Here is a 10,344-nt window from a genome sequence, read left to right on the forward strand (position 1 = left end):
CCCGACCCGTCCGGCGCCGAACTGCCCTCCTCCAGCCCCAGAGGCCAGTCAGGCGCGGCGGCAGTGTCGGCCGGGCCGCACTCGGCTGACCCTAGAGGACTGTCCGTCGTGCTCGCGAAGTCGGCAGTCTGCTGGGCAGCCGATCGGACCTCACCACTGTAAGGCAGCTCTGTCGGAGTTTGGTTCACAATGGGAGAGGCCCTCGTGGCTAAGTCGTTCCCAACGACTATTTCCTTATTGATATCGGCTGAGTCGGGTGTGACGTCAGCCGGTTCGGCTGTGACGTCATTAATGTGGCCTGTGACGATAGCAGACCGGTCCGTGATAGTAGACTCGTTTGTGACAGCATTCGTCATGTCCATGCCGACGGCCAACTCACCGGGACCGTGTGTATCCTGCTGTCCAATATCGGCCTGCCCATTTGTTACATCAGGGTCTTCACTGGCCTCAGTCAGCGCTCCAGTGACGTCATCAGTTTGTCCGGATACCCCTAGTGACTTCTCTGTACCATGGGATACTCGCTCGTTTGAGTCTGCCTGCCGATCTGAGATCAATATCTGCGTCTCGGTGTCGTCGTGGTCAGACATCTCAGGGGGCTGTCCGCTGTGGTCCTGTGCGTCAGTGGCGTCCCACTCTGGCTCAGTAATGTCCAACACGGGATAGACAGCGCCTGCTTCCGGCTGGGCTCGGCGGTCAGACTGCGCAGAGGCCACCACCTCCTTTACGGGCTTTTCGGGACTTCCCGCGTCATCCAGAGGTTCGACGGCCGCCTGGTCCGCCTCTGGGGCCGCCTGGTCCGTTTCAGGGTCCGGACAGTCTACCTGGTCCTTCCCTGAGACCGGACAGTCCGCCTCTGGGAACGCCTGGTCCGCGTCTGAGACCGGACGATCCGCCTGATCCGCCTGGTCCACCTCTGAGGCCGCCCGATTCCCCTCTGGGGCCGTCTGGTCCGCCTCTGGGGTCACCTGGACCGCCTTTGGAGTGAGACAGTCCGCCTCTGGCGCGGGACCGTCCGCTTCCGAGCCCTCCCCAGCCAACGCCGCCACCTGGCCTTCGGTGACGTCACTCTCTGTCCGCGGCGTCACCACATCTCGGACCAGCAGCTCGGTGGTCCCGCCGGGGCTGAGTAGCATACTGGAATGGTCCAGCCCTGTGCCAAACTCTGCATCCAACTGCTTCTGAAGTCCCGCACCAGCTCCTGGCTTCACTCCTGGTCCCAGCTCCTTTTCGATGTCCGTCTCCATTTCCGTTGGCTGCTCCGTCTCGAGGCAAGTTTCTATTTTCGTAGACTGCTCTGTTTCGATGTCCGTTTCAATGTCTATTGTCTGCTCCATCTCGAGGTCCGTTGCCTGCCCTGTTTCGAGGCCAGTTTCTATTTTCGTTCCCTGTTCCATCTGGAGGTCCATTCCCTTCTCTGTTTCGAAGCCCCTTTCCATTTCTGCTCCTTGCATGGTTCCGAGATCCGTTCCCAGTTCTGTTTCCTGTGCAGTGGCAGCCTCTCTAGACTCCCTCCCCGGACTGACGGCCCGGTCGCCGCCCAGGACCTGGTCAGCGGTCGGCGGCGGTGCGGGGTCAGCCCCTGCAGAGACGTCCTGCCCTCGGTCTGCTGTCAGCAGGTACTGCTGATCCCTCCCGGTCTCAGACGGTCCGGAGTCGGGTACTAGTGGCACTGTGGGGTCATAGCTGGGCACCAGCGGACACTCTGACTGCGAGCCGCCAGAGACGGGCGTGGGGTACGGGGCCGGGTGGGCGGCAGTCACCCCACCAAGGCCGGCGGCAGTCATCCCGCCTGGGCCGGCAGCGGTCACCCCGCCCGAGACGGCGGTGTCGGCAGTGGCGCAGTGGGCCGAGAAGACCGCCGTACGGTCGGACCGACCCAGCGTTCCCAGCGGCCCGTCCGAGGGGCCGCTGCAGGCCGGCGTCAGCCCCATGTCGTAGTCTGAGGGATAACACTGGCTGGGACCGGCCGCAGAGCCGATGCCGCCGTCCAAAGAGCCGCTCTGGTCTGTCAGACCCACTGTGAAGTCCGTGGTATTCGGCAGACCCAGTCCGAGCGCGTAGCTGTGGCTCGGCAGGCCCAGTCCGCAGAGCGGGTAGCCCTCCTGTCCGGTGCTTGTGGCCGCTGACAGAGCAGCTCCCGTCAGAGACAGGTCCTCGGCGGCGGCCGGGTCCCCGAGCTCGGCTACCGGCCAGAGCTGGTCACGGGTTCCAGCCGCCGTCATCCAGGGCGTCTCCTGCTCCGTCTGCCAGCCGGCCAGCCCAGCCAGCTGCGTCAGCTGCTGCTGGTACTGCTGCGCGCACTGCTGCAGGTACTGCTGCTGGTACTGCTGTTGGTACTGCTGGTAGAACATCCAGGGACTGCCGGAGTCGGCTGCGCCCAGCGGTGAGAACGGGCCGGCGGCTGCGCTGCCCGGCTCGGTGGTCGGGTCAGCGGCCCAGTCCGCGGTGGGGTACTGCTGGGGGCCGCGCGGCGACTGCAGCACGCCGTCGGTCGGCGCCCCCACCGCAGAGGAGGTGCAGAGGCCCGGCCAGCCGGCGGCGCCGGCGCCCACCAGCGGTGAGCCGCTCTCCTCGGCCGCCACCACGTCAAAGTCGTAGGTGGCCTGGTGACGGCCGGTGTCCGCGGGCCAGCCGACGGCGGGCGACTCCGCCTGCTCGGCCCAGCCGGCCGTCTGCAGCAGCGACGGGGCTGCCCCGGCCAGCCGCGGCGGCGAGCGGCGGCCGGCCTCGGGACGCGCCGCCGCCGCCGTCGGGTACAGGCTGCAGAAGGGTGGCAGCTGGCCCGGCGCCGGCAGCTCGTGAGGTGGAGACTGCGCCGGCGCCGGCCGCGCCGGCTGCTCGGCCAGCTGGCGCAGCAGCTGCGAGAAGGGCGTCTCCTGCAGGCCGGTCATGTAGAGCAGACGCAGCGGCGGCGCGGCGGGGGCGGTCCGCGGCGGCAGCCGGCGCAGAGCACCCTCCTCGCCGGGCCGCTGCTCCACGTCAATCTGCTTCGACAGCCAGTTGTACAGGTTGCAACTCTGCGGACACGAAATACGATATTAGCACAGTCCCACCCAACGAGTGCAAAGAGCAACAAACTACATATACTCTCTACTAATTCAACAAACTGCTCCAATCCTCCCCTCCCGCCACACACACACACACGCACATCAGCACACAACATGCTGAATCTGTCCGGCACATTCAGCCCAACTCACGACGTCCCCTGGGGTCTCGTACCGTGTCGGTGGCTGGCTGCTGGCGGTCGGCCGGACGCAGGTCCAGCCCCGGCTCGGCGGCACAGTGGTCCCGGGCGTGCGTGGCACCCCGCTCCGGCTCATAGGTGGGCTCCGGCCGATACGCCGACTCCGTAGCAGAACCTGATAGAAAGGGGTTAGCTATTTAAAGCAATGAAATTCGCTTATAAAAATACAAATATCACTATTATACAACAAAAAACAAATTTAGACCTACAATGGAAAAAAAGAAAATGTACAATGGAAAGAAATATGAAGTCCGCAGTTCGCTCCCAAGTTCCACGGGCTCCAGCCCACAGAGGCGGATCCAGCTCAGAGGTTTGGGGGGGGGGGGGGCAAACCATAAAAATTTATCGATTCTTTCCATGCATCGTCCATAGGCGTAATGTTAAAATCATGCCGTTTGGGGGGGCAAATGCCCATTTTGCCCCCCCCCCTGGATCCGCCACTGCCAGCCCATATTAGAAATGGGATATTTTGTACGTAGATAAGATACCCGATAATACATTTTGTCTCAGAGTAATTAACGTAGATGTATTCTCGCTTACGCATTGTATGTAGGTACTACGTAACAACGTAACACAATATTCGCATTGATAAATTTTAACACCCATCAAAAATTGCTACGAGTACGTAGCCGTCCATTTTACAATTTTATGAGGTTAGCAATAAGAGAGTTCAGTCATTAGAGGTCAAAGAATCACCTACATATAGAGTGATTCACGTCCAGAATGTAAATTCAGCAGCCTATCCTATACTTCCTCTGCTAGATGGCAGCAGGATCGAGCGCCTGAACGCAGGCCGTGCCGGACAACACCGTGCCATTCTATAAACCCTCCGCTAGATGGCAGCTGCATCGAGCGCCTGACGGTAGCCTGTGCCGGATGACACCATTTTTAGTCTATTATTTTTCCGCTAGATGGCAGCTGCATCGATCGCCTGAAGGTAGACTGTGCCGGATAGCACACTTCTATTCTAGTATATTATATCTCCACTAGGTGGCAGCAGGGTCGTGCGCCTGGAGGTCGACTGTGCCGGATTATAACAGCGCCCCAGTCTGATATTCTTCCGCTAGATGGCAGCAGGATCGAGCGCCTGAAGGTAGACTGTGCCGGATAGCAGCGTGTCAGTCTATTGTCTCTCCGCTAGATGGCAGCTGCGTCGTGCGCCTGAACCTACACTGTGCCGGACCAGATGACAGCCTCAACGGGGTGCGTACTGTGCCGTCTGGAAATACATATAAGATTTAGTGCCGTCGTAGCTTGCGACGACGTAGCTTGCGACCACGGGCTCAGCCCCGGCGACTCACTAGGGTGTCTGCCCAGACCAATGTCTCCCCCTATATCCTATTATCCTCCCGGCTCTGAAATGGTCCCATTGGACCGAAAGGGCCTAACCCAACAAAACAAACTAGCTTGCGACTCACTAGGGTGCCTGCCCAGACCAATGTCTCCCCCTATATCTTATCATCCTCCCGGCTCTGAAATGGTCTCATTGGACCGAAAGGGCCTAACCCAACAAAACAAAAAAAAAAAAACAGTCGTAGCTTTTAGTACCCGGGTAATTGTTCTTGCGGAACGAGAACGGTTGCTTTGGGCGCTCTGGGGATGCAGTGTCTAATTAATTCCCAATGTGTTTTCAACTGAAACAAAGTGCCACGAATTTCGCATCCGTTAGCGTTGGTGCGCAATTTAAGATAAGTTCTTTCTAAAAGAAAAATATTTAGTTACTATTAAGTGTGTGAATAATGGCAAAATGTCGTAAGTTTCGGCCACTGCAAGAAGGTAATGCCCCTAGGTGCCCCTCCTATCCACCATCGACGAATGTTATGAAACATCAAAGACCAACATGTTACGATGAATACGATGAAATATGGGTACTTTGTTTGCTCTTGCATTGAGTGACGAAACCAGAGCTCGTCGCGCGCCAAGCACAGCTTGGCACAACTTCTCCCCGCCCCCCCCCCCATTCTGGCGGTCTCTGTCCGACCAGGAAATATGGTAGAAAACTTAAAACTACAACAACGATAAAAAACGAAACGGGGTCCCTTCAGGATGCTGTGAGCTGAGCGTTCGTGCAGATTGTTTCAACACCCCAGCCCCAGTATATTTTCACCCAAACCTTCCCTTCCCCTTCTGCGGCGCTCACCGGGACTGCTGTCCTGTGTCGCTCTGGGGAGGTGGGCGGGTGCGGCGGCGGTAACCGGCGGGGGCGGGCTGTCACGTCCGGCGGCCCCACTCATCGGCGTCTCACGGTCGCCGCCCGACGTCAGGCCGTAGGATATCTGGTTCCAGACGGCGCCGTGGGACGACCACGAGCCGAACGACGACCTGCCGCACGGAGAGGAGAGTGAGGATCCGCTGGAAACTGGACGCCACGGATACAGCTGGAAATAGAGTTATCGGCATCCCTCTTAGGCTCTTATACGAGGCAGCAGTTTTTCAGTGACGTCTATGCGGTACTTCTATCATGAATGGTAATTGAGCAAAAATCATCAGCCATTAATTCCATTTTCTAGAAAAAAAAATACTAGAACGGCTCGCTTCCCTTGGTTACCCGGCGCGGTGACCGTCTGACCTGTAGCTCTGCTGCGCGGCCGCCCGCCAGTGACTCTGATCACCGGCCCACGGCTGGGGCCAGTAGGAGAGCGGCGCGGCCCGGGCCGCTCCCGGCGGCGGGTACGGCCGGTACCGGGCGGCCGTCTCTGTGACGCGGCGCGCGGCCACCGCGGCGCGGTCCTCACACCGTCCCACGGCGGCAAGCACGGCAGCCAGCGCCGGTCGGCGGCGCGGCGTGCCCGGCGCCGGCCGCTCCGCCTCGCCGGCCGGCACTGTCGAGCTGACCCGCCGCTCGCCGCTGTCCGGGGTGGCCGGCGTCGGCGACGACAGCGGCACGATCTTGGAGGCCAGCGAGCGGTACCACCCGCCGCCGCTGGTGTTGGTGCTGATGTTGTTGTTGTTGTTGACATCCACTGGTGAAGCGGCCGAGGACGGGCCGGGCGGGGCGGAGGGAGCGGACACAGCGGGGGCCGGTCGGCCGGAGCCGGCGCGGGCCGTGGTCGCGGTGGTCGCGGTGGTGGCGGTGGTAGTGGCAGAGAATGCAGCGGTGGTGGACGCGCTCGCCGCAGCTGCCGCAGTGACGGCGGCGGCGGCGGCGGAGGCGGGTCGGCCTTTGACCGCGGATGGCGGCCGAGGAGCCAGCGGCACCAGTGAACGGTCCCTGCAGGACGAATCGGGAGACGCCTGGCGTTTCGGGGCTGAAATCCGACCGGCCATCAGTCACTCAGCTGCAGGTAGCAATGACCCGCAGATGGAACTGGGGACCTCTAAATTTAGGGACTGTCGACTAGGTCAGGGGGACAACTTGCCTGGCAATATACGCTCTAGCACGAAATATATAGTCTAATGGCATTATTCTGTCGTTTGACTATACATTCCGTAGCTCTAGGCTTTAATAGTTAGGGTTTCCATGATACATGAACACGAAACATTTAATGTAAAAGTTCAATGTTGATAAGAACCGTAACTAACATGACAGAAAGACTTGCACGGCACTGTCCCACGTCTCGTGTGGCCATTTCTCTCGAACGCTATACTCACATGCCACCTGAGGCCGGGAGGATGGCGGACCGGACAGGGCCGCCTGCTTACTCGCCAGTCGCTTGGAGTTCTTAGCCCTGTGGAAGAGCAGATAACTACGAACGTTATTTAACCCGCGCCCGGCTGGGGGTCCTGGATTTCCACGCCCTGCTGGGGGGGGGGGGGGGTTTGAACACCCCCCCCCTTCTAACTCGGCTCCTGGGCCACGTAGCGATACGCGGAAGGCGGCGTTCGAAAGAGCGTCAAAAACAATGAGGAAATCACTTCGGTCAATTTTTTGGTCAGGTCAAAGGTCAGGTCACCAGAGGTCATTGAAGGCAAAATTTCGCCGATTTCCAGGTCGAATGTCGAAAATTTCCAAGAAGCCAACGCATAACTTGGGAACCAATAGAGCTACAGCGCCGCGGAAAAGCGCATTCGATAGCCCTATTAACGCCCTTTCTGAGTGATTTTCTCAGATTTGACCTAACGTCAACGGTTTTGCCTGCAGGGGGCAAAAACTGCAAAAATAGCCGATTTTTTCGGAAACAGTTTTTCAGCAATAACTTTTGATCCAAGCATTGTACGAGCTTACTTTTACCGGCATCGTGTTCCTCTCGTTAAGACGCATCGAATGAACTGTAACTTGACCTTGAAAGGTCAACTTGAAAATTTGACCTCAGGTCAAGGTCATGACCTGACCGGAAAGGGCCATGTTGCATATCAGTCGATCCGTATCGTCGAGCTGAACACATCTAAGGCGTTTTTATCGCTCTAGCATGCCTCTATCAACAGTTATTTGCGAAAAACTGTTAGATACCATTCGTGACCTAAGATGACCTCAGGGCATAAACAGGGGTCACAGACACCATTTTCATGTTCACTGTGTCTAAACCACTTGTAATTCAGTGTTTGGGAGTGTTTATAATGTCTTTCGTCCAAAAGAGGCGCATTTCAATTTTCTCCCATTGACTGGTGAGGTCGCAAAATTGACCTGACCTTAGGTCATCGATATCAAAATTCTGAGATATACATTTTGTACATGCTATTGCTCTTAGCAATCGCTGAAAGTTTCAAAGCGATCGGTCACTCGGTGTAGCTATGACAGACATTGAAACTTTTTATGAGGTGAGGTCACTTCGAGTGACCTGGTGACCTGACCTTGAATGACCTTGGTCTGAAATTTTTACAATATGTGTAGAATTGATGTATGATAAGGTGTACCAAAAACGAAATTGAGATATTCGCGAAAAACCACAAGGGGGGTGTTCAAACACCCCCCCCCCCCCCCCAGCAGGGCGCGGGTTAAATAGCGATGTGACGGAATATGTATCTAATATAACTGTGCCATCGCTGTAATAATCTATCGCGATTCGCGCCAACAACTGAGCGTAATAAAAAATTCAACATCGTTTCATGCTATCGAGCGCACAACCGCATTCTTATACAACGAATGTTGAACACAAGTCGCCACTCTCTGACTTACTCACTGACCACTCACCACTCACTGATACAACATACATTAGGTATTATCGAGAGCGGATCTAAATTACCATCTACACCAAATATTAAGCTAACTTCTACGAAATCATCTTTGAATTTGAAACACAAATATCGAGAGAGGATCTAAATTACCATCTACACCAAATAATAAATATTAAGCTAACTTCTACGAAATCATCTTTGAAACACAATCAGGGCTCTGCGAACTGTGGATAGGTGCAGTTCTTCCATTGCCGCTTCTTTGTGCTCACGTACTGGTGTCGAGTACACTGGGCGCAGGTGCAGCTGCGGAACGGACAGCGGCTGCGGTGGCCCCTAGTCAGCATCACGAGGCCGTGGTTCTTGCAGGCCACGCAGGTGGGCAGTCGGCGGCCGTCCACGCGAAACGGGTATGGAGAGTACACGCCCGCTGGGGGTACAGAGGGGTACATATACGCTCGCTGTGGGTACGGAGGGGGTACATACACGCCCACGGTGGGGTACGGAAGGAAATACAGAGGGGCACATACACAACGGCTGTTAGGTACATAAGGAGGGAGAGAGAGATACATAAGGAGAGAGAGAGAGAGAGAGAGAGAGAGAGGGGGGAGAGGGAGAGAGAGAAAGGGGGAGAGGGAGAGAGATGATAGATGATCTGACGGGACGAAGGTAGTACCTGAAACGTTATGTAACATCTTAGAAATATGCATTATAGGAACCACTTTAGAGGGAAGCCAAAAACGATCAATATGGTAGCAAATAGTCCCTCCCTCCTTACGGTACACTGAGCACTGAGCGGCGCAGAGACTATTTCGATCGTGTGCCCGCCCCGTAGAGAACCCGATCTTCTTGCGCCTCGCGGTGCGGCTCCCTGGAAATTGGAAAACACTTTTCGACCGTACCTACTGCTGCAGACATCGTTTAGCCCTCGCACGTGGGGGGCGGGGAAGTTGGATGCCCCTTCGGTTTTTTCAAAAATAACTAGTGCAAAAAACGACTGATCAGTGATCGCGACGAAACTTTCCGAACCCTCCTGGTGATTGATTTTGACCTACCGTTAAAATTTCATGACCTTGACCCAAATGACCTTTGACCTGTGACCTATTTCTCGAGACCATATTTGACCGGAATCAACGCCACATATTGTCACCTGAGGTCACCAATTCGAAACGGATAATGAAATCGTGCACGGCGAATCGACTGGTGGTGTTTTCGTCTCGACCGGCCCACGCCCAGTAGTTCCTGAATTATGAAATGGCTACAATAGGCGAAATCCTCAAATTGACCTTTCAAGGTCACCGATGTCACCTGACACCTGAGGTCATCATAATCCAAACGACAATAAAATCGCCTGCTCTAATGCGAAAGGTGCCGTGTTCGTCTCGGTCAGCCCAGTGGTTCCTTAGTTATAGGATCGCTGAAAGGCTGGCGTTGCGGTCGACGAGCGACGACCCTGGGAACGTCACCGTGTCCGTCCCCACTACGGTTCCCACCGTTCGCGGTCTGTCTATCCGTTCTGGAGGGTCGTAGGAGTGTCAAAAAGTGTCAAAATCAATATACCTACGTCAACTTTTCTGGCGAAGTGTTACGTAATCTGCGCTGTAGGTATTTCGTACAGTGGGTACTTATCGTCATAGGGCAGCAGAAGATGCAACATCGAGCTCACTGCAAACCTTTGAGCAACCCAGTCCCACATGATGACGGTCCCGTTCAAACCGACCATAGCTTGAGCTGCCACCTTGCTGCTCGTCATCATTGAATGTAATCACACACTCAAATAAGGCGACAGGCAGCAGACAGGTCAAGCTGAATACGGAGCATGTTGTATGCTCGCACCGATACTGACCTTTAGCTCTGCGGCGCCGTTCCTCCGTGGTGGCCGAAATCGGTGCGCTGGCCGGCTCCATGATAGGTCGAGGTCAATTGTCGGACTACAGGTCACCACACATTCGACCTAACCGCCCCCGGCCGGCGGTGTCACTGCTCTAACTGAGCTGCCTCGTGCGCAGAAACGCACGCAGCCCCTCCGCCATCTCCCCTCCCCCTCC

The 10,344-nt window shown here is 56.5% G+C and overlaps 1 protein-coding gene across 1 annotated transcript; it reads right to left on the bottom strand.

The window, feature by feature from the left end:
* Window positions 1-6,514: 6,514 nt before the first annotated feature.
* LOC122386940 (doublesex- and mab-3-related transcription factor 1-like) lies at window positions 6,515-10,307 on the bottom strand. Its single transcript, XM_043376690.1, has 4 exons — window positions 10,143-10,307; window positions 8,573-8,726; window positions 6,836-6,912; window positions 6,515-6,522 (listed from the first exon to the last, which is right to left on the bottom strand). The coding sequence occupies exons 1-4, from the start codon at window positions 10,201-10,203 to the stop codon at window positions 6,515-6,517; spliced, it is 300 nt and encodes a 99-aa protein (XP_043232625.1). The 5' UTR covers window positions 10,204-10,307.
* Window positions 10,308-10,344: the final 37 nt, after the last annotated feature.

This window comes from Amphibalanus amphitrite, unplaced genomic scaffold (genome assembly GCF_019059575.1).
Source record: "Amphibalanus amphitrite isolate SeventyFive unplaced genomic scaffold, NRLGWU_Aamphi_draft 000267F_arrow, whole genome shotgun sequence".
Taxonomy (NCBI): domain Eukaryota; kingdom Metazoa; phylum Arthropoda; class Thecostraca; order Balanomorpha; family Balanidae; genus Amphibalanus; species Amphibalanus amphitrite.

What these genes read in the sequence shown, in the direction of transcription:
- LOC122386940 (XM_043376690.1), bottom strand. Translation starts at nt 10,203, where the DNA reads ATGGAGCCGGCCAGCGCACCGATTTCGGCCACCACGGAGGAACGGCGC. An exon ending in ACGGCGCCGCAGAGCTAAAG is followed by an intron (nt 8,727 to 10,142) that starts GTCAGTATCGGT and finishes CTGTACCCCCAG; the next exon opens with CGGGCGTGTACTCTCCATAC. An exon ending in GCCCAGTGTACTCGACACCA is followed by an intron (nt 6,913 to 8,572) that starts GTACGTGAGCAC and finishes GCTCTTCCACAG; the next exon opens with GGCTAAGAACTCCAAGCGAC.